Source organism: Oryx dammah, unplaced genomic scaffold, assembly GCF_014754425.2.
Source record: "Oryx dammah isolate SB20612 unplaced genomic scaffold, SCBI_Odam_1.1 HiC_scaffold_1, whole genome shotgun sequence".
Classification (NCBI taxonomy): domain Eukaryota; kingdom Metazoa; phylum Chordata; class Mammalia; order Artiodactyla; family Bovidae; genus Oryx; species Oryx dammah.
Window position 1 is genome coordinate 5,662,538 of NW_024070185.1, and position 24,649 is coordinate 5,687,186.

General features: G+C 36.6%; 2 protein-coding genes and 1 long non-coding RNA gene across 6 annotated transcripts in view; 2 read left to right on the forward strand and 1 right to left on the reverse strand.

Annotated features, from left to right (window-relative positions):
- The window catches only part of SAP30 (Sin3A associated protein 30), a 25,745-nt gene extending 12,632 nt beyond the window's left edge, over nucleotides 1–13,113 (forward strand). Inside the window, exon 4 of the mRNA XM_040230473.1 lies at nucleotides 12,042–13,113. Coding sequence (XP_040086407.1) covers nucleotides 12,042–12,056 — 15 coding nt within the window. The 3' untranslated portion in view covers nucleotides 12,057–13,113. The remainder of the gene's footprint in view (nucleotides 1–12,041) is intronic.
- Nucleotides 11,424–23,422, reverse strand: SCRG1 (stimulator of chondrogenesis 1). Its single transcript, XM_040230640.1, has 3 exons — nucleotides 22,927–23,422; nucleotides 14,350–14,603; nucleotides 11,424–11,924 (listed from the first exon to the last, which is right to left on the reverse strand). Exons 2-3 carry the CDS (start codon nucleotides 14,589–14,591, stop codon nucleotides 11,870–11,872), a joined length of 297 nt encoding a protein of 98 aa, XP_040086574.1. The 5' UTR covers nucleotides 14,592–14,603; nucleotides 22,927–23,422; the 3' UTR covers nucleotides 11,424–11,869.
- Nucleotides 17,759–24,649, forward strand: part of LOC120855936 — a 46,306-nt gene continuing 39,415 nt past the window's right edge. For all 4 annotated transcript variants that reach the window (XR_005719344.1, XR_005719349.1, XR_005719371.1 and 1 more), the window contains exon 1: nucleotides 17,759–18,008. This is a non-coding gene — a long non-coding RNA (uncharacterized LOC120855936). The remainder of the gene's footprint in view (nucleotides 18,009–24,649) is intronic.

A 24,649-nucleotide genomic window follows, 5' to 3' on the forward strand; every position in this document is an offset into this window, starting at 1 on the left:
AGTTCACCCAGACTCACGTCCATTGAGTCGGTGATGCCATCCAGCCATCTCATCCTCTGTCGTCCCCTTCTCCTCCTGCCCTCAATCCCTCCCAGCATCAGAGTCTTTTCCAATGAGTCAACTCTTCCCATGAGGTGGCCAAAGTACTGGAGTTTCAGCTTTAGCATCATTCCTTCCAAAGAAATCCCAGGGCTGATCTTGAGAATGGATTGGTTGGATCTCCTTGCAGTCCAAGGGACTCTCAAGAGTCTTCTCCAACACCACAGTTCAAAAGCATCAATTCTTCGGCCCTCAGCCTTCTTCACAGTCCAACTCTCACATCCATACATGACCACTGAAAAAAACAACATAGCCTTGACTAGACGGACCTTTGTTGGGAAAGTAATGTCTGCTTTTTAACGTGCTGTCTAGGTTTGTCATAGCTTTTCTTCCAAGGAGTAAGCGTCTTTTAATCTCATGGCTGCAATCACCATCTGCAGTGATTTTGGAGCCCAAGAAAGTAAACTCTGACACTGTTTCCACTGTTTCCCCATCTATTTAGGTCTTCTTTAATTTCTTTCTGTAATGTTTTCTAGTTTCCAGTGGGCAAGTCTTTTACCCCCTTGGTTAAATTTATTCATATTTTATTCTTTTGATGAAATTATAAATGGAAATGTTTTCTCAATATCTTATTTTGCATTATTCATTACTTGTGTATAGAAAACTGATAGTGTGTGTTGACCCTGCAATTGTCCTGAATTCATTTATGAGCTCTAGTAGTAGTTTAGTGGATTTTATGAGATTTTCTATCTTCAAAATCATGTTATCTTTAGAGATAATTTTACTTCTTTTTAATTAGATGCCTTTCATTTATTTTTCTTGCAAAATTGCTCTGGCTAGGATTTATAGTACAATATTGAATAGGAATGATGAAAGTAGGCATCTATGTCTTGTTCTTTTCCTTATGAAGACAGTTTTCAGTCTTTTATCAATGAGTATAATGTTAATTGTGGGTATACCTAAATGCTCTCTGTTTTATAAGGAAAGTTTCCTTCTATTCTTAGTTTCCTGTTTTTATCATGAAAGAGTATTGAATTCTGACAAATATTTTTTCTATATATATTGAAGTAATCATGTGCTTTCTTCCTTTGTTTTATTAATGTAATGTATTGCATTAAATTATTTTCTTTTGTTGAATCATCCTATCATTCCTGGGGGAAATATCACTTGGTATATAATACTTTTATTATGTTGTTGGGTTTGGTTTGTCACTATTTTGTTGAAGACTTTTGCATCTGTATTCATAAGGGATATGAATATAGATATCATAGGTTTGTAGTTTCTTCTACTGTTTTTATCTCACTTTACTATTAGGATAACGTTAGCCTCATAGAATGTGTTAGAAAATGTTGCCTCTTCCGTTTTTTGGAAAAATTTAAATAGGATTGACATTAATTGATCTTTAAAAGTTTGATTGAATTCACTAGTGACCATCTGGTCCGGGACATTTCTTTGATGGGAAATTTTTTATTATTGATAGAATCCCTTTACTTATTATAAGGTAGATGGGGTTTTCTATTTGTTCTTGAGTCAACTTTGGTAATTTTGTGTTTCTAGGAATTTGTCCATTTCATCTAGATTAGACAATTTGTTATCATACATTTGTTCATACTGTTCACTTATACTACTTTTACTTTCTGTAAGGTTGCTAATAATGCCCTTGCTCCCTTCCCCCACCCCACCCCGCCACCCCGTGCTGAGGCAAAGAAGATTTCTAAGGAAATTCTGAGGGAAAGAAGGAGATTTCTCAGTGAAAGAAGATTTCTGAGGGAATTTTGAAGGAAGTAAGCAGATTTCTGAGGGAAAGAAGGGAAATAATGAGGGAATTCTAAAGAAAAGAAGATTTCTGAGGGACTGAAGGAGATTTCTCAAGGGAAAAAAGGGTTCAGAGGTAAAACATGACAGAACCTCGGAGGTAAAATCTGACAAAAAGAAGAGGGTTCAGAGGTAAAATCTGACAACCTAGAGTGTTCTGAGGTAATATCTGACAAGCTTAGAACATTCTGAGAGAAAATCTGACAGAAACTAGAGTCTGCTGAGGTAAAATCTGACAGAAACTTGATGCTTCTGAGGTAAAATCAGATAGAACCTAAAGAGTACTGAGGAAAATCTGACAGAACCTAGAGAGTTTTGAGATAGAATAAGACAGAACCTAGAGGTTGGATCATCGAAAAAACAAGAGTTCCGGAAAAACATCTACTTCTGCTTTATTGACTATGACCAAGCCTTTGACTGTGTGGATCACAACTAACTGTGGAAACTTCTTAAAGAGATGGGAATACCAGACCACCTGACCTGCCTCCTGAAAAATTTGTATGCAGGTCAGGAAGCAACAGTTAGAACTGAACATGGAACAACAGACTGGTTCTAAATTGGGAAGGGAGTAGTCAAGGCTGTATAATGTCACCCTGCTTATTTAACTTATATGCAGAGTACATCATGAGAAATATTGGGCTGGACAGAGCACAAGCTGGAATCATCATTGCCAGGAGAAATATCAATAACCTCAGATATGAAGATGACACCACCCTTATGGCAGAAAGCGAAGAACTATTAAAGAGCCTCTTGATGAAAGTGAAAGAGGAGAGTGAAAAAGTTGGCTTAAAACTCCACATTCAGAAAAGTAAGATCATGGCATCTGGTCCCATCACTTCATGGCAAATAGGTGGGGAAACAGTGTCAGACTTTATTTTTGGGAGCTCCCAAATGACTGCTCATGGTGACTGCAGCCATGAAATTAAAAGACGCTTGTTCCTTGGAAGAAAAGTTATGACCAACCTAGAGAGCATATTAAAAAGTAGAGACATTACTTTGCCAACAAAGGTGCGTCTAGTCAAAGCTATGATTTTTTTCAGTAGTCATGTATGGATGTGAGAGTTGGAGCACCAAAGAATTGATGCTTTTGAACTGTGGTGTTGGAGAAGACTCTTGAGAGTCCCTTGGACTGCAAGGAGATCCAACTAGTCCATCCTAAAGGATATCAATCCTGAATATTCATTGGAAGTACTGATGCTGAAACTGAAACTCCAGTACTTTGGCCACCTAATGCGAAGAACTGACTCATTTTAAAAGACCCGGATGCTGGGAAAGATTGAAGGCAGGAGGAAAAGGGGACGATAGAGGATGCGATGGTTGGATGGCATCATTACTCAATGAACATGAGTTTGAGTAAACTCCAGGAGTTGGTGATGGACAGGGAGGCCTGATGTGCTGAGGTCCATGGGGTCACAAAGAGTCAGACACAACTGAGTGACTGAACTGAACTGAAAGGTTTCTGACATAAAATCTAATGGTTCTGACATAAAATCTGACAGAACCTAAAGGGTTCCGAGGTAAAATCTGACAAAACCTGGAGGGTTCTGAGGTAAAATCTGACAGAACCTAGGACATTCTGAGGTAAACTGACAGAACCGAAAGTGTTCTCAGGTAAAAATCTGACATAACCTAGAATGTTCTGAGGTAAAATCTGACAAGCCTAGGATGTTTTATGTAAAATCCAATAGAACTTAGGACATTCTCAGGTAATATCTGAGAGAAACTAGAAGATTCTGAGGTAAAATCTGACAAACTGGAGGGTTCTGAGGTAAAATCTCAGAGAACCTAGAGGATTCTGAGGTAAAATCTGATAGAAACTAGAGTCCTGAGGTTAAATGAAAGGAGACCAGAGAGTGGTAGGTAAAGTCTGACAGAACTGAGAGGGTTCTGAGCTAAAATCTGACCAGATTGTTCTAGATAAAATCTATCAGAAACCAGTGGGTTCTGAGGTAAAATCTGACAGAAGCCAGAGGGTTTTGAGATACAATATGACAGATCCTAGAGGGTTCTCTTGTAAAATCTGACAGAAACCAGAGGGTTCTGAGGTAAAATCTGACAGAAAATAGAGGGTTCTCAGGTAAAATCTGATGGAAACTAGAGGCTTCTGCAGTAAAATCTGACAGAACCTAGAGGGTCCTAAGGTAAAATATGACAGAAAATAGACAGTTCTCAGGTAAAATCTTACAGAATCTAGGGAATTTTGCAGTAAAATCTGACAGAATCTTGTACCTTCTGAGGTAAACTCTTGCAAAACCTAGAATGTAGTGTGGTATACTGTGACAGAACTTAGAGGGTGCTAAAGTAAAATCCGACAGAATCTAGAGGGTGGTGAGGTAAAATCTGACAGAACCTAGATGGTGCTGAGGTAAAATCTAACAGAACCTAGAGGGTTCTGAGGTAAAATCTGACAGAGCCTAGAGGGTTCTGAGGTAAAACTTGACAGAGATTAGGACATTCCTAGGTAAAATTTGACAGAACCTAAAGGGTACTGAGGTAAAATCTGACCTACCAAGAATGTTCTGAGGTAAAAACTGACAGAAACTTGAGGGTTCTGAAGTAAACTGTGACAGAAACTAGAGGAATTTGAGGTAAACCCTGACAGAATCTAGGATGTTCTGAGGTAAACTCTGACAGAAACTAGAACATTCTGTGGTATACTCTGATAGGACCTAGAGGGTGGTGAGGTCAAATCTGACAAAACCTAGAGGGTAAAAATCTGATAGAGCCTAGGACATTCTGAGGTAAAATCTGACAGAACCTAGACGGTGCTAAAGTAAAAATCTGACAGAACCTAGAGGGTTCTGAGTTAAAATCTGACAGAAACTAGAGGGTTCTAGGTAAAATCTGACAAAACCCAAAGTGTTCTGAGGTAAACTGTGACAGAAACTAAAGGAATTTGAGGTAAACCCTGACAACTCAGGACGTTCTCAGGTAAACTCTGACAGAAACTGGAACGTTCTGTGGTATACTCTGACAGAACCTAGAGGGTGCTGAGGTAAAATATGAGAGAACGTAGTGGTTTCTGAGGTAAAATCTGACAGAACTCAAAGGGTTCAGATGTATAATCTGACAACTGACAAGGTTCTGAGGTAAAATCTGACGGAACTTTAGGGTTCTCAGGTAACATGTGACCAGAACCTAGGACATTCTGAAGTAAGTCACAGAAGCTTGAGGATTCTGAGGTAAAATCTGACAGAACCTAGGACATTCTGAGTTAAAATCTGCCAGAAACTAGAGGGTTCTGTGCTAAAATCTGACAGAAACCATATGGTTCTAGGTAAAATCTATCAGAAGCCACAGGGTTCTGAGGTAAAATGTAACGGAAACTGGAGGGTTTTTAGGTAAATTTTGACAGAAACTAGAGGGTTCTGAGGTAAAATCTGACAGAATCTAGAGACTTCTGAACTCAATCTGATGGAAAAAGGTTTCTCAAAAACCTGACACAAACTACTGCTTCTAAGGTAAAAATTAAGAGAAATTAAGAAGTTCTGAGTTAAAATGACCTAAATAAGGAGGTCATGAGGGATTTTTGTATGATTTCTCAGGGTAAGGAGGAGATTTCTGAGGCTTTTTTTTTTTGTGGGAATGGAGGTTATTTCTGAGGGGTTTCTATTTTTAAAGTGGGAGATTTCTTAAGTTATTCTGAAGAAGAGACAGAGATATCTGAGAGAAAGCAGGAAACACCTGAGAGGAAGTTAGATATTTCTCAGGGAAAGGTGTTTTCTCAGGGAATTTTGCAGAAAATTCTGTATATTTCTGAGATAATTCTGAGATTAAGGAACAGATTTCTGAGGGAATTCTCAGAGTTAGAAAGACATTTCTTCAGGAATTCTGTGGGAAAGCATATTTCTGAGGGAAAGAAGGAGATTTCTGATGGAAATAAGATTTCTTTAGGGAATTCTGAGGGAAAGAAGATCCTGAGATAATTCTGAAGTTAAAAAAAATCTGATTTCTGAGGGAATTCTGAGACAAAGACGATTTCTGATGGAATCTGAAGGCAAGGAAGAGAGTTTGAAGATTCCTGAGAGAAGGAATTTGAGAAGGGTTTCTGAGAGAAGGTGTGCTTGAAGGAGAGTATGAGAGAGCTCTGAGAAAATGAGGTTGATAGGAAATTCTCAGAAGATGAGATTTAGAGGGTATTCTGTAAGAAGTGTAATACCCCTGCTTTTATTTGTAATTTTAGTTATATGTGCTTTTTCTCTCCTTTTTTTTCAGTAGTGTTGCTAGGATTTATCAATTTTGTTTATTTTTTATTTGAGGTTGTTGATTATTGTTTTTACATCTTCTATTTCATTTATATCTGCTCTAATTTTTTTAATTTTCTTTCTTCCACTGGTTTTGGATTAAGTGTGCTCTTCTTTTTCTAGTGTTAAAGTACAAAATTCAGTTGTTGATTTGAGATCTTTCTTCTTTATTAATGTATATGTTTGCAGCTATAAATTTCCCACTGAGGTCCTCTTTTGCTGCATCCCATAAGTTTGGTATGTTTTATTTTTATTTTCATTCATGCTTAAATTACTTTCTAATTTTTCTATCTTTTTCTTCTTTGACTCACTGTTGTTAAGGATGCATTTGTCGATTTCCACATATTTGTTGATTTTCCTGTTTTTCTTCTGTTATTGATTTCTAGCTTCATCCCATTATAGTTCGAGAAGATGGTTTGTATGCTTTCAATTTTTTTAATTTATGGAAAAATGTTTTATGTGCTAACATAAAGATGCTTCAGTCTATCCTGAAGAATCTTCCATGTGCACTTGAGTAGAATCTGTATTCTGTTATCATTGGGTGAAGTGTTTGTATATGTCTGATAGGTTTAGTTGGTTTAGAGTATTGTTCAAATCCCCTATTTCCTTTTTAATATTCTGTCTAGATGTCTTTCCATTATTTAAAGTAAGGAAATGAGGTCTCCAACTATTATTGTAGAACTGTCTTTTTCTCCTTTAACTTCTGTTAGTTTCCTTCATATATTTTCTGGCTCTGTTGTTTGGTGTGTATATATTTGTAATTTTTAAATCTTATTGTAGCTTGACCTTTTGTTTAACTACAAAATGTCTCTTGTACAATTTTTTTAACTTAAAATCTATATTGTTTAATATTAGTATGGCCAGACCAGCTGTCTTTATTGCTATTTACAAGGATTTGCATAGCTTTGATAGCAAAATTTAGATGATGATCTAGGCAAGTGATAGTGGTTCAAAAATAAATTTTTGTCATGTTATTGCTTATTCATTTATCTGAAGTTAGTTTAAAAGTGTCAAGAAATGTCTTATATATATATATGTATTTTTTTCAAGTGTGTGTACTATTTACTATAGAATTCATTTTTTTGAGATCATAAAATTGCTTCTATTTATTTGTAGCTAAAAGCTGATACTATAAACTTTAGTTTACTGTATGTTCATGTCCCAGTTACATTTATAGTCTACATGGTCAACTGTAGTTCTCAAAGAATAATCATAGTAATTGCTACTGGATTATCATCCGTTTATGTGCATGTGTATGGTATGTACAGCCCCTTGAATGTATATTTCAAGTGGACATCAAGTCAGTTTTATATCCATAATACCCAACAGCCTTATATTTTGACTTCTAAGACTCTAGAAACGTAGATCACATACAGTTTTTTCATTTAAAATTTACTATAGGTTTTTATTTGTAAAATTCTGAGAGTATATTGGCTACATGTATGCCATGCATTGCTTTCCAGTTATACCACTATACCAAAATGAGAACATTTTGGTGATATCATTTTATAGAAGTAAACTGAGGGAGCTAATTCAATGTCAATTTACTATACTTTTAAAATATCAGTTTCTCTTTAATTCTTTGAGAAAAAAGTTTAGGTATAGGCTGTTAATGCAATATGATTTAGAAATATATGAATTTGATAATTTTTTCCTTTTGTGAAAATTATTTTAAAGCCCATAGTGTTTACTGACAAGATTATTTACATTTTAGAAGCAGCTGCCATAATACTTTGCTAAAACAATTTATTATTAAAAGAATTCCTGTGTATCTATGAGCAATTATAAGGAAGTTAAAGTTGCAGAATAATCTGTGAATGTTCTTACCTGTCCTTCTCTCCCTCTGAGAATTGTTGCTCATTGTTTTATTTCTCCATGTTGCTTCCAATCTTTAATAATCCTCTAGGATTAGTACTTAATCCCAGCAAACAAAAAAAGCAAAGCGTCCCTATACATTGTGATGAGGAAAAGAAAAATTTCATCAATAAGAGATGAGATATTAGTAAGTATTACCAACAACCATCAACTTTGTGCTCAGTACCATGGAATTTATAGTAAGAACAAAACTATAGAAAGTCAAAGATAAATTTTTATTGTTATTCAGTAAGCATTTAGCATATATAAGCTATATGAAATGTACAGTCATATGTCTAATACAAGTAAGTTTGCTTTCCTGAAAAGGAAATAGATTAGATGATGCTATTAAGTAAAGCAGAGGTTAAGACTTGAGTTCTAGAGGAAGACTGGCCATATTCAAAACCTGGCTCTACTGCTCTGATAATGTAATTCTGGATGAACCACTTAATCTCTAAGCCTTGCCATTTTTGTCCATAGAGTAGGGATGATGATAGTAGCAAATACCTCATTCAGATGAAAGATGGTGTTAGTACATTTTCAATAAAAGGTTAGTCATTTTGTAGCTGAAAGCTATTGAAAAAAAATCCATTCATTAAATAATTGGATGAAATATTTGCTTTTAAAAACATGTTGACCAAGTCAGAAACTGTTGCATAAATTGTGTGAACATTCATGTTTTTACATTTATAAGAAACAATGTGTGCTTCTATAATGCATTTGTTTCTAAAAGAATGTAATATAATTGGATATTACAAGCTATTTCCATAAAGGAAAGAATATGATGAAAATCATCATAATTATCTATAAAATTCCATTTATTAATATTCAGCCTTTTTTCAAGTGCTGTTTTTCTCATCACAGTTTGATTGCAGCATTAAGGGAATACTTAATAAAATGCCATTGCTGAATTGCTTTTTTTGTCTTCCTCAGAGACAGTCTATACTGAGTCGAAAATGTAACAGATTTACTGATAATTTTCTTTGTTTACCTATTCTATGCACTGTTCCAGAAAGGATGTAAGATTTCTGTTAATGAGTAAGTTTGACTTTAATACCTGTCAATTCAGTGCAGGAGAAAAAGCTCAATCAAATCATATGCTATGTTAATAAAACAATATATTTTAATTTTTTAAACAATTCCACTTCATGCATTTTTGCAGAGGTCATACTATTTGAAAACATGTTCTGGCTTAAATGAATTGAATTGAATTGAATTCTGACTACCTCAAAATTATCTTATTATTTTTTAAAATATAAATTTATTTATTTTAATTGGAGGTTAATTACTTTACAATATTGTATTGGTTTTGTCATACATCAACATGAATCCACCACAGGTATACACGTGTTCCCCATCCTGAACCCCCCCTCCCTCCTCCCTCCCTGTACCATCCCTCTGGGTCGTCCCAGTGCACCAGCCCCAAGCATCCAGTATCATGCATTGAACCTGGACTGGTGATTCATTTCATATATGATATTATACATGTTTCAATGCCATTCTCCCAAATCATCCCACCCTCTCCCTCTCCCACAGAGTCCAAAAGACTTTTCTATACATCTGTGTCTCTTTTGCTGTCTTGCATACAGAGTTATTGTTACCATCTTTCTAAATTCCATATATATGCGTTAGTATACTGCATTGGTGTTTTTCTTTCTGGCTTACTTCACTCTGTATAATTGGCTCCAGTTTCATCCACCTCATTAGAACTGATTCAAATGTATTCTTTTTAATGGCTGAGTAATACTCCATTGTGTATATGTACCACAGCTTTCTTATCCATTCATCTGCTGATGGACATCTAGGTTGTTTCCATGTCCTGGCTATTATAAACAGTGCTGTGATGAACATCGGGGTACACGTGTCTCTTTCAATTCTGGTTTCCTCGGTGTGTATGCCCAGCAGTGGGATTGCTGGGTCATAAGGCAGTTCTATTTGCAGTTTTTTAAGGAATCTTCACACTGTTCTCCATAGTGGCTGTACTAGTTTGCATTCCCACCAACAGTGTAAGAGGGTTCCCTTTTCTCCACACCGTCTCCAGCATTTATTGCTTGTAGACTTTTGAATCGCAGCCATTTTGACTGGCGTGAAATGGTACCTCATTGTGGTTTTGATTTGCATTTCTCTGATAATGAGTGATGTTGAGCATCTTTTCATGTGTTTGTTAGCCATCTCTATGTCTTCTTTGGAGAAATGTCTATTTAGTTCTTTGGCCCATTTTTTGATTGGGTCGTTTATTTTTCTGGAATTGAGCTGCAGGAGTTGCTTGTGTATTTTTGAGATTAGTTGTTTGTCAGTTGCATCATTTGCTATTATTTTCTCCCATTCTAAAGACTGTCTTTTCACCTTGCTTATAGTTTCCTTTGTTGTGCAGAAGCTTTTAAGTTTAATTAGGTCCCATTTGTTTATTTTTGCTTTTATTTCCAATATTCTGGGAGGTGGGTCATAGAGAATCCTGCTGTGATTTAGGTCAGAGAGTGTTTTGCCTATGTTCTCCTCTAGGAGTTTTATAGTTTCTGGTCTTATGTTTAGATCTTTAATCCATTTTGAGTTTATTTTTGTGTATGCTTTTAGAAAGTGTTCTAATTTCATTCTTTTACAAGTGGTTGACCAGTTTTCCCAGCACCACTTGTTAAAGAGATTATCTTTAATCCATTATTCAGCCCAGTAACTCCTATTGAACACTGAATAGATACCAGATACTGTTCTGGATGTGGTCTTCAGAAACAGATCAGGGACCCCAAAGGATGTATTTCAATGAAATAATGTCACTTTAATACACAAAATGGTTATCTCCTAGTTTTACTACATGTGTGATGCTTCTCAAATGTTTCCCCACAGCAATACTTGCATCCTATACTTCTTCTTTGGAGCAGCAGGCTTCACATTTATAAATCTTTGTAATGATTACTGTTTTGGTAGAATACAAATTCCAAGAAGAGAAGTCTGTCTTATTCATTACTACATTCCCAAATTGTAGCATCCCTAAATAACTGGCACTGAGCAAGTATTTAATACATTTTTATAACATGAAGGACTTTCTGAAATTACTTCTGCTGGCTACCAGTCAGTGAACACTCCTAAGGTATGGAGCATAGTCCAATACTGCCTCTAACAACCAGAAAATATCTTTGAAAGAATCTGTTTTATTTACCTTTAAACTTTGTGTGACTTTTAAATTCTCATCCAACATCCATATCTTTTATTTTTTTTTAATTTTTATTTTTACCATCCATATCGTTTAATATGTGTTTTGTTATTCCCCCCAAAAAGGGACATGTCAGGGGTATGCTGCATAGTTTTAAGGATACAGCTATGTGAGTGTTTTGGAGCTGGAACTCTATTCAAAGTCTGTCTTGATTTTTTAGCAAATATCTTAAACTCAAGTTAGCATCTGAAAGATTGGTTTAAGAATATTTATCTTGACAATTTCGTTGTTTTTAAAAGAGCAAAATGCAAATACACTTAAAGTATTTGGCATATTTATGCACATATTGACTCCCTTTCCCCCTGTTACTTTTAATAGAAAATTTCTAGTTTCCCTTCCAAGAACCTCAATTTATCTCTGGTTCTTTCCATTAAGTGTACATGGTCAATAACTGTTAATGAAGAAGTGAAAGTATTCTTAGTTTTTGATCCACAGTTACGGCTCTGCATCTAGAAAACAATTCTTTTATCAAGCATATTAAACACCTTGTAGAAGAAAATTTTCTAGTGAAAAATTTTAAACAATGTCCACAGAGAAAAATTAAATTGAATTTTTATTACTACTTATTTAACACAAGTTTGCTTAGACAAGTAAGAATTTATAAAATCTGTGCTTTATTGCACTGCACAGAAACCAGAAATACAGTTACACTATTATAGCACTGTTTGCGGGGAATTATGGGTGGTTTGTCTGGAATACATGAAGATGTTCAGTTATTGTTGCAAGGAATCACAAAAGAGATCTTTGGTCCAAAGAAGACATCTCTGAAAAAGAGTAGAACATGAATTAAATCCAGCTGGAAATTAAGATATATGTTAGTCTTTGCTGGGCTAAAATTGGACAGTGATTTCCAGGATTTCAGACCAAACTGTTCTTTTCAGGTGAGCAAAGTATGAGAATGAGTGGGAAGACTTGCCACAGAAGCAACAAAAATCAAGAAGGTAATCAATTCTTCTACTTTTCACCATTTGCCATTGACATGATGCTATCATTTATTGATAAAGAAAAGCAAAGACTGGGTGACTTCAAAACATTACAATCATACCAAAAAATTCACTTCTCTGTTATGGGTGGGGATGGGCATAATGTTTAAATCTACTGATAAGAAACAGAAGTTTAAAATTTTCTAGGGAAGCAAATAAATACATTTCTAGGCTTTATAGGGAAAGATGAAATGTTGAGCTACTCAACTTTACTCTTGTTGGAAAAATCACTTAAGGTGATATATAAAAATGTGATGCTACCTTCTGTACTAATGTTATGTGTAATCAAAATATGATCCACAGGACTTGGAATTATTAAGGTGGGGAAATATGGATAAACAAATTAGGAAAATGAGGGCTGTTTGTAATAAAATGCCACTCCATTTGAAAAAATGCATGGAATAATATCAAATTATGTGTACGTGCAAGGTAGTATTATGATTATGGCTCAGTAGAAATATACTTAGCATACAGTGTACAACATGATAACCATAACTAACACTGTGTGTGATATACTTGAAGGTTTCTGAGATAAGATATCCTAAAGTTATCACAAAGAAAAACAATTTTTTGACCATGTGAGGTGATTTGTGTTAACTGCACTTATTATGCTAATCATTTCATAATACAGTTGATCCTTGAACAGTACAATACAATAAGGGGTACTGACCTTCTGTGCAACCAAAAATCTGTGAATAACTTTACAGTCAGTCCTCCATACCTGTAGTTCAACATCTGAGAATTCAGCCAATCATAGATGATATAGTGCTATAGTATGTATTTAGTGAAAGAAATTTGCAGGTAAGTGTACCCATGCAGTTCAAATATGTGTTGTTCAAGGGTCAACTGTCTATTTCTTTCAACTCACTGTGCTGTACACCTTAAATGTGAACAGTGCTATATTTAACTATATCTCAGTGCAACTGAAAAAAAAAAGATGCAAAATTTGTGTTTACAGGTTAAAAAAAAAAAGAAATATGCTTAGCTATTTGTTGCTAATGCAAGAGCAGTAACCCTAAATCAGATAGAAACTACTTTATATATTCATACTTCTATTTTATCCATTAACAATGGATGATCACAAAATTATATCATAAAATAACTACAAGTACATTTCAGTAAATCAGTTTCAATCTTATAAGAAAATTTTAAGTATGATATTTTAATATTAGATAGCATTTCATTTATGTAGGAAAAGTTAAGTCATTTTATGGAATCAGTTAACTTGCATTCTTGATATCATTGTTTAATCAAGTGATTCTCACAAAATTATGAGATAAAATGCATAATCACAAAAATTATGCATTTTATGATGCATCAGAATCAAAGGGTTTAAACCATAATTGCTTTGCTTCCTCTCCATTGTTTCTGATCCAGCTGGTTTGGTCTGGGGTCCAAGATTGGATTACATTTTTAACAAGAACTCAGCTAATACTGGAGCTGCTGTCCTGGGAACCACACCTAAGAACCAACTGGTTTGGTAGAAAAATTACCTGGTCCAAATCAGGAGTCCTGGGTTCTAGTGTCAGAGCTGATATTAACTAGTTAGGTGGTTGGTGCTAGTCATTTTACCTCTCTGCACCTTTCCCTGATAAAGCGGTTTTATCTGCCCTTTCTATCTCACAGATTTCTTAGAAAAATGAAAAACTATGATGACACATGTTGAAAGTAATTTGAAAAAACTAATTTCAGATGAAATAGGCAAGATCATAGTATTTGAGATTCCCCAATAACCTGGAAAAGGCTACATTAAAATCAAGAGCTAAAAATCTTTATTGATTCATCTACCTTTGTATTATACTTAAAATACATCTACTTTCCAAGCTGGTAGAAACTTCAATTTAGTTAATTTCTGGTTAACTCATATATAGAACTAGAAAGTTTTTCCTCCTCTCACTGTTACCAAACTTTTCCATCCTGTTACTTGATCTGTTCACTGGGATCTTTTATCCAAAACCTTTTAATAGACTGGGGTGTTCTTAATTTGTCTTTCATTTAGCTTTACTAAAATCTGCCAAACTCTGTCTCTTAAATGAAAACATTCAGTTCAGTACATAATGTTGATGATCCTAAAAAATAGCTGAGATGGGAATAGGATTTTATTGAAAAAGGTGATAAGTTTCAGCAAACTCCTTGTGAAGGTGTCTTAAGAAAGTCGTTATGCATACATTTTACAACCATACGTTTTGTGACTGCATTTCCTTACTTTGGGCAGCAGAGCAGTTCGCTGAAGTTGCAGTAACAGATCATCTCACATCCCTTCCCATCCCAGAAGTGATCCTGGACATTGACATCAATCTTTGTCAGGTCAGCTACTCCTTCTGGAAGACTGTGACAGTTGCGATCTTTTAGTATTTTTCTGTAGCAGGAAAGGCGGTTTGCAGGCATGGCTTGGACTCCTAGCAGCAAAGTTAGTCCAACGGCGACAGCAAGTACTGTAAATTTCATTTTGGCTCTTGGCTGTGAGATAAAAGAAAATCCAAAATGTGTCAGTGCTTGTTTGTTTCGTAGGTTTTTTAAAAGGATGGAGTTCATCTGAACATAAAGTTCTGTAGTGTCCTCATTAACTCTTAAATTGAAAGAGTAGGAATTGATTTTTTTTCTACTTTATTTGAATGTCTTTCTCAAAGTTTTATGACTATCTACAATAAAAATCACTTGTTATATTTCTTTAACAAGCTCTACAAAGAAATATTGAATAAGAGTTGTGTGAGGGAGGGAGAAGGAGAAAATGGGAAGAGCCACTTGCATTTTCAAGTACTCAAATTCATTAAAAAAATTTTTTTGTTGAGCTGTAATTTTCATACCATACAATTCACTTGCTTTACTTGCACAATTCAATGATTTTTGGAATATTTACAGAGTTGTGTAACTATCATCACAGGCATGGATGTTCTTGTTGTTTTTTATTTTTGACCACGAGGCATATGAAATCTTGGTTCCTTGACCAGGGATTAAACCCATGCCCCTTGAATCTTACCTGCTGGACTACCAGGGAAGTCCCCCAAATTCACTTTTTTACCAGTGTATTCAGTAGAGGAAAACTGCTTTTAAGATGATAAAACTGAAGTAAATTTCTAGAGCAGATAACATCATTGTGTACAGTGATTCTTGACTTTACATATCCTAACAACATTGTCAAATAACCTGGACCCCACCCTGACAGAAACGAAAAGCCCACTCATCCTGATGCTGACTGATTATATGCTATAGATATATTTACAGTTAAGTTTTTTAAAGTTTCAGACTTATTTAGGGGACTGATTTTTTTTTTTTTTTTTTTTTGCCTAAGTTTAGTAATTTGTGAACACTTCTCCCACATGGGTTACATCTCAGTTGAAAGCAGAGGCTTGAATTCCCCATAAGAGACCTTTAGCCTGTTCTTAGACACCTACCATAAAAGGGAACTCAATTGTTGACTAAATCCACATATTCCACTGATATAGTTCTAATGTTTCCCTTCCTGGAAAATATTTTTCTGTGGCTTCCACCCATCGGTTCTAATTTGAACTCTTGTGGTCATACCAAGCAAGTTTAAATTCCTCTTTTAGGAGATAATACTTCAAGTATAGTATTTGTATGGACTATTCCAAAAGAAGGCAGAGTGCCAAAGAATTGATGTCTTTGAACTGGGGTGCTGGAGAAGACTCCTAAAAATCCTTTGGACAGCAAGGTGATCAAACCAGTCACTCTTAAGGGAAATCAACCCTGAATATTCATTGGAAGGACCAATGCTGAAGCTGAAGCTCCAGTAATTTGGTCATCTAATGTGAACAGACGACTCATTGGAAAAGACCCTGATGCTGGGAAAGATTGAAGGCAAAAGGAGAAGGGGGCAACAGAGGATGAGATGTTTGGACGGCATCACCAATGCAATGGACATGAACTTAAGCAAACTTCGGGAGATGGTGAGGGACAGGGAGGCCTGGTGTGCTGCCCTCCATGGGGAGTCACAGAGTCCTCACAGAGTCAGGACTGGGCGACTGAACAACAACATGGAATATTCATGATCTATTGAATTTGGCTTCTCTGGCCTCCATATTAAACATGAAGAGAATAGAGGCTTTTGCAGTAAAGGGAGACTAGCAAGATAGTGAAGGAGCCAGAATCAGATACCACAGTCATTCAGATCGCTGAAGTATCTTAAATGTTTAGTAGAGTTCACCATGGAGCCCGTCTGGCCTTGGTGATTTCTGTTTTGGGAGGTTATTAATTATTGATTCAATTTCTTTAGTATATACAGATCTACTCACATCATCTGAGGAAGGACACTCACTGCTTTTTATGAGTTTGGTGATTTAGGTGGTTTAGTCGCTAAGTCATGTCCAACTCTTGCGACCCCATGGACTGTAGCCCACCAGGCTCCTCTGTCCATGGGATTTTCCAGACAAGAATCCTGGAGTGGATTGCCATTTCCTTCTCCAGGGGATCTTCCCAACCTAGGAATCGAACTCAGGTCTCCTGCATTGCAGGCATGTTCTTTTATGAGTTTAGAAACTGAAAATACTCTTTCATACTCTGACAGAGTTTTAGATTTTATTTCATATTCTGATTTGAATTAGTCATTTTTGGCTTTGCTTATATATTTTCTTAGAATTATAAATATTTAATTTAATTCTTACCTCCAAATACTAGTGAAAGGAAAGACAAAAAAATGAGATTTATTTCACTTTATATTTTTTTCAGATTTGAGAGAACAAGACCCTACAGTGTTGCATTATATCACAATCTAGTATAGATAGAATAATACCTTCCAATAATAATACCTTACACTTTGCAAATTGTAACATAAGTTGTATTTTTTTTTTAATGTAATTCTGTGAGGTGTTTTAGCTCTCAGTTACTTCTGATTCAGGCCTTCTTTATCCCCATAAGGTCATTGATGTTAAAAAAAAAAAAAAGAGTTACATTTCCTGACATTTTTTTTCAGATTACTCTTCAAAGAAGGATGATTAAATATCTTGTTAATTGAGCATTTAATATATGCTAGGAATCACCACAGTCATTAAACTTTAAAAGACATATTGAAGTCTAAGACAGAACTCTACTATGTAAGCAAAGTTTTTTTTTTTTTTTTTTTTTAGGAGCTTTATTGAGGTAAAATTGACATATACTAAATTACAGATATTAGAGGATACAGTTTGGTAAGTTCGGGCACATGTATGTCCCCATTATACCATCACTGTAGTCAGGATAGTGAGGGGACCCATCAGCCCTAAGTCGCCTCCTGCCCTCTTGTCATCCACCTGTCTCACTCCTCCCTGCCCCCACTCCCATCCAGACAACCACTGACCTGTTTTCTCCGCCAAGATTAAGGTGCATTTTCTCCAGTTTCATATAAATGGAGTCATAAAATATGCACCCTTTTTTTATCTGGCTTTTATCACTCAGCATACTTACTTTGAGAGATTATCTGTCCATTGCCTGTATCAATAGCTGACTCCTTTTTATTGCTGAGAATTATTGCATTATGTATGCTATAAATTGTTATCCATCCATCTGTTGATGGATATTTAAGTTTTTTTTTTAAGTTTCAGGCTGTTGCAAAGCTGTTATGAGCACTTGTGTACACAAGATCATAGCTTTCATTGTGTGCATGTGTGTGCGTGCTCAGTTGTGTCTGACTCTTTTCTACCCCATGGACTGCAGCCCACCAGGCTCCTCTGTCCTTGAGATTTTCCTCTCCAGGGGATAGCTTTCATTACTCTTGAGCATATACCTGTGAGTGGAATAACTGGTGGATGTATGTTTTACTTTTTAGGGAATTGCTAAATTGTTTTTCCAAAGTGGTTGTACCATTTAAAATTCCCACCAGGAGTCTGCAAGAGTTCCACTTTGTCTACGTCCTCTCCAACACTTGATATGGTCAGTATTTTTAATTTGTACATTCTGATAGGTGTCTTGTGGTTTTAGGTAGCATTTCCTTAACAATTAATGGTATTAAACCTCTTTCATATGTTTTCTTCATCTGTGTATCTTCTTTGTTGACCTGTCCAAATCTTTTCCCATTTAAAAAAGTTGGATTGTGTTCTTCAGTTGTGAGGGTTCTTTGTATATGCTGAACACAAGTTCTGTATTAGATATATACTTTCCAAACATTTACTTCATCTGTGACTTTCCTTTTCACCTTCTTATTTAAAATAAGCAAATGTTTTGAAATTTTAAAAGAAGGAAAAGTTTAAATTTAATGAAGTATACCTTCTCAGTTTTTTTAAATGGAATGTGTTTTTGGTGTTATTTCTGAGACCACAAGGGCTTCCCAGGGGGCGCTAGTGGTAAAGAACCCTCCTGCCAGTGCAGGAGACATGAGAGTGGGCTTCCATCCCTGGGTGGGGAAGGTCCCCTGGAGGAGGGCACGGCAACCCGCTCCAGTGTTCTTGCCTGGAGCATCCCATGGACAGAGGAGCCTGGCGGGCTACAGTCCATGAGGTCACAAAGGAGTTGGACACAACTTAGCGACTAAATGACAACAACATATAAAATAAATAACAAACTCCTGCCCTATAGCCCAGGGAAGGGTACTAAATGTCTTGTAATAACTTATAATAATAAAGAATCTGAAAAAGAATATATAACTGAGTGACTAACACAACATTGTAAATCAACTATACTGTATTTCAACAACAATAAAAATTTTTTGAAATAAAATTCTATCTTCCTGCACAGATTCTTAATCTGCCTTTCTTGCTCTAATTTTCCTTGGCATTTATAAACCTCTAAATTATTATAAAATATTCTTATTGTGTCTCCCCCAAATTGAATGGAAGCTCCAGGAAGGCAGGCTTTTTTCTGATATGTATCCATCCCAAGCACCCTTAACAGTGCCTGTCACATTAGTGAAAGAATAAATAATATATCCTCATCTCCAGATGCTTACAGCCAGAGAAGGATGTGTCTCTCAGATTGCTAAACTCAATAGCTAGTTGCAGAGAGCTGTTTATAACTGGAAGAGGTTAGTGAGCTGCCACATCCTTCAATTTGCATGTCATCAGGTACTATTGTTTTAATTTAAATTAATTCATTGTATTTAACTTTTTCTAAATAGTCTGACTTTAAAACATGTATCCCAATTTCTGGTTTTTGTTTGTTTGTTTGATTTTTGTCAAAACTAGCATTTGTTCTGGATTACTAGCTCATACCTGACTTAAAAATATATATATTTCTATGTATGTGTACCTTTATGAGAAGATTCAACAGCAAATATCAGCTGCCTTTTCTGTAATCTTCCTCGCCTGATTCCTGTCTTTCAAAAGATTGGGAGTATGGGGAGGAGTTGGGAGGAGAGCTGTAAGCTCTTTTTAATCTTTTTGCCTTAATGTATTAGAATTTTTCTATTATTTTAGATAGCTGGCATTTTTCATCTTTTTGAGCTTTGATCTTCCTAGTTTTTTACTATGTAATCATGTTCTTATTTTTGGTAATCTAGCTTAATTTTGTTTATTTCTTGTGGCTTTTGAACAAACTCATTCATTTAGCCAACCTGGGCTCCTATTGCCTTTCTTATATTTCCCACATTTAAGTGTAGTTTGTTCTTAAGCTCATTTCATGACTGTTAACATCTTATGCTTTCTTTCTATTAGATGGTTCTAATGAGAGCCATTAGATTTTTTTTAAGAAAAATTATTTTTCTAAAAAAATAGTAATACTTAGTGTAAGGCATGGAAAATACAGAAAAGCACAGATAGAATAAAAATCAACTAGAGTTTCAATGTGGAGAGGACAGTTGTGAACCTCACTTAGGACTTCTAATTTTTTTTTAATTGTGATATAATTGCTTTACAATGTTGTGTTAGATTCTGCTGTATAGCAAAATGAATCAGCTGTACATACACATATATCCACTTCCTCTTGAGCCTCCCATGCAGTGGCAAGGATGTTGAGAAGGAGAGATGGAGATGGCCAGGGACACTGGGAAACTAATATTTATGTTCTTGGTGGGAAGTATGTCGGAGAAAGAAGTTGATGGAAGAGATGAGGTGAGAGAGAAAGACTCCAGGATGCCTATTAGGATTCTGACCTGAATGGTACTGACATTTATTGAGCTGAGGGGGATTTAAGAGTAAATTTCTGGACAAGTTAATCTGAGATGCCCATCAGATGTGAAATGAAGATGTTGAGTAGACAGCTGAATACAAATCTGGAGGTATGAATTTGAGGGTCATGGGGATATTTATTGCTTTGTCTTGGTCGTGGTGGGACCGCAGGGCAGTGAGTACAGACTGGGATGAGAAGAGATGAGGGACGGAGGTCTGGGCTAGCCTCTGTGTGGGGACTGGAGGAGGTGATGCCAGTTCCGTGAAGGCAGGGCATGCACTTTTTGCTCCTCCCTCACCTCTCAGAGGCCTGCTTCCAGGCCAGGCTCACAGGATGGGCTCACACAGCATCCGTTGAAAGAAGAAGTAAATTGCTAGAGAAGGCAGTGGGTATGTTGCCACACCGTGTGCCTCTCTGGCTGTGTCCAGGCCAGAGCACAGAATGGTGTTTCTGTCTGCCTTAGTCACATACTAGGGTGGAAAGTTCCATACCTGGCAAGTACTTGCTTGAAGCTTTAAAAAAAAAAAAAAAAAAAAACACTTTATAAATTACCTGTTTGAACTGAAGTCTTCTCTTCTTCCTTAAGTACAGATAAATAGCTTTAACTATTATTCTGCAAGTGGGGAAATGTCTGAACCAGTATGTTCCCATGATACATTGGTTTGTTTTTTCTTTAAAAGACACTGACCATTCTTAGCAATCCATCAAGACCATATATTTTCAACTGCCAACAAGAGTGAAATTATTTTGACCAATTTGAAGCAAATTGCTCTCTTTTTTCCCCTTGTTCTGTTGAAGGACCTGCCCTTTAAATTCCTCCTGGAATACATCCAAATTACAACAGCAAATAAAGCTAAAAACTGAACATCTGAGGAAATAACAAGAGATCTTTAGATAGTTACCAATTGGTTTTTTTGGATTCAATTTTATGTAACTAATATTGTTCCTAATGTTGTAAAATATCATTCCTATCCCAATAGGATAGCGGCATTATTTTTTACAATAAAGTTATATTGTATCTCATTTTATGTGTTTAATAATTGATATTAACAAATACAGTTCAGATGAAAAACATCAAAAAATATAGATCACCTGATAAATGTTTGATCAATAATAACCCTGGATAAATTTTTTTTTGAGCTTTTTATTTTGTATTGGGGTATAGCCAATTAACAATGTGGTGATAGTTTCAGGTGAACAGTAAAGGGCTCAGCCATGCATGTACATGCATCCATTCTCGCTCAAACTCCCTCAATAGTGGCCTTATTTTAAAAAGATCAATGCAGAGGATATAGGGCTGTAGGCAAGATGTTTCCAGTTAAACAATAAATCACTGCCACCATCATATAGGGAGGGGATTGCAAATGTTGGTTGTGTAAGGGTATTTGGCACCAGCAAGCTTTTGAATGGTTGGACTTAAGGGGAAACTGAAAAAGAAAAATTATCTCATTTAATGGCCAAAACTTGTAGGGTTATGCCGTGAAAGCGTTCAGACCTTCAGGGAGCAATGGTCCTGCAGACAGCTGATGTTTGTTCTAGAAACTGGCATTAAGAGCACGGGATGAAGCAGAATTGATGAATTAGAAAGGGCAGCCCTTTTTCTGATTCCTTTTGTAACACGGCCAGAAAGAAGTGAAGGCTGCAAAAGCAATGAAAATTCCAACCCAGAGCTTGACATTTAAAATATCAAATAGTTGGAAGAGATGAAAACTGCCATCCAGTCCATGACGGTTTCCATTCATCTTTCCTGGCCGATGAAAATCAATGATTTTTTTTTTTTTTTTTTTACAATTCCCTCTCTTTCTTATTAACTGTACCAGAAGAGATTTATATTGGAATGACTGAGCACTGAATTGAAACTTCTCAAAGTGTAGGTTAAAGGAACAGAAGTGGTATTACAACGTGAATAAGCCTTCCAAGCATCTTTAAAACAGACAGTCAGCTCCAAGAGACCCTCATCAGTGGAAAAACAAAGTCCACATCAGCACCAAAGGTGATCTGCCTTCAAGCATCTCAGAGGATGCTATGAATATGCAGGCTTACATCATTCTCATTATTTCCCTGAAATCATCATCACTGCAGCATTTGGGAGAGCTTTTCACAGCTTGTGTAACTAAGTGAAGGACCTTTAAAGAGGAATTTTCATAAGTCCCAAAGGAAAAAAGAGTTCCTTTTATTCTAGCAGTATAGACACTGTGTTGTATTCCATCCTGGGGGTGCTGAGGATAAATTCCATGAATTCCCTCTTTGTCTCACATATTTATACCAGTTTCTTTTTAGGAATCAGGATTTTCAAAAGAAAAAAAAAAAGACAAACATTTTTTTCTCACTGTTTTTATACTTCATGTAAAGTAGGAATAAAGAGATACAGCTCATGCCTTGAAAAGGAGCTCATATACTTCCATCAGTCTCACATAGTCCTGAGTAGTGAAATTGTGGGGCCAGATTCAGAGAAGATGGGGGGCTTTAATAAGGCTTTAATAAGGACCAGCAGTGAGGGAGCTGCCTCCTTTAAAGCCCCCAATTAAATGCCTTTCCTGTTAAGAAATGTACATTTTCTCTTCTCTTTTCATCTGATTCTTTCCCTCTAACTTGGGAAGTATCTTTTTTTCTCATCACCTCCTCTGAGGCTTTCTCCATCTCCCTTTCTCTTCTGACTCAGACACAAAAACACTTCTGCCCTATTCTATAGCAGTAGTTTGCAGCAGAAACAACAACCTAAAATGATTTTTAAGGAAAAAGTACATACCCTTTTTCTTCTTCTTTCCTTTGGTCTTCTTGGCAGAGGAATCTCCTTAAATGCTCCAACTCACTGGGTGAGTTTGGGCAAAAGGAGAAAAGAGGAGGTGCTGGAAGGAGGTTACAAGTGGACCTTTGTCTGCTTCATCCCTCGCCAGCCCGCCTGCCAGGCCACTGCAGCCAAGACTTGGGAGAGAAGGCAGTGGAGAGAGACGGGGCTGCGAGACAGAGAACAGCCCCCTGGATTCTTCCAAACCAGGTGGGAGTGAGCTAACAGCTTCTTGATGGAAGGAAATAGCTGGTCTGCACAGGCACCTCAGGGAGGCGGGCTGTCACAGCAATGAAGTGTAGAACCTGAGGCATTTACAGGAAGCACAGAGAGTGATTTTTACCTTAAGGTGTGTGTGTGTGTGTGTGTGAGAGAGAGAGAGAGAGACAGACAGGCAGAGAGCAGAGTGGTTTTTACCTTAGGAGAAGAGTGTGTGTGTGAGAGAGAGAGAGAGAGAGAGAGAGATAAGGGCAGAAAAGGCAGAGGAGAGGAGGGAGGAGGAGCAGGAGGAATGGCCACTGTGATTCAGGAAGGCGGTTGGCTGAGGATCTTTTCCCTTTCACAGTTTCTTTGTGTGTTTTTGCCAAGTTTTCCTCACCATCCAGATGTCTTATTTTGATATGGGTTGCAGAGCTGGACATGACTTAGCGACTGAACAACAACCAGCCCAGCTTACCAGGTCTTCCCCCAAATGTTATCCATCACTGTAAAACAGAACATAAAACGACTAAAGATGAAATCTATTCTGTGCCTCAGAATAAAGGCATGAAAGGCATTTCATTCTGTTTGGAGTGAAGTGGGATTGTAGCATCTGTTAACTATCCTTTAGTCATTGTTGGTTTAATTCAATTTTGAGCAGACTTCCAGGAGTTAGAAAGATTATAATAGAGCAGGATTATTTAGATGAAGAACAGGGGGGAAAGCATTCCTGGTTGTATCGAGTGAACTTTTCAGCCAACCCAGTGTGTATGTCTGTGTGTGTATGTCTTATATATTTATGTATGTATGTGTGTGTGTATATATATACATATATATATATATATATATATATATATACGAGAAGGAAATGGCAACCCATTCCAGTATTCTTGCCTGGAGAATCCCAGGGACAGGGGAGCCTGGTGGGCTGCCGTCTATGGGGTTGCACAGAGTCGGACATGACTGAAGTGACTTAGCATCCCTATGTGCATATAAATATACATATATATATATAAAATCACTCTTATGTCCAATCAAAGTTTATTACAAATAGAAAGTGTTAGTCACTCAGTTGTGTTCAACTCTTTGCTACCCCATGGACTGCAACCTGCCAGGTTTTTCTAAGTCCATGGAATTCTCCAGGCAAGAATACTGGAGTGGGTAGCCATTCCCTTCTCCAGGGGATCTTCCTGACCCAGGGATCAAACCTGGGTCTCCCACATTGCAGACAGATTCTCTACCCTCTGATCCACCAGAAAGAAAGAAAGTGAAACCTCTCAGTTGTGTCAGCCTCTTTGATACCCCATGGTCTGTAGCCTGCCAGGCTCTTCCATCCATGGGCTTTTCCAGGCAAGAATACTGGAGTGGGTTGCCATTTCTTCCTCCAGGGGATCTTCCCAACCCAGAGATCAAACCCAGGTCTCTCGCATTGCAGGCAGATTCTATACTGTCTGAGCCACCACGGAAGCCACCAAATAGAAAAATT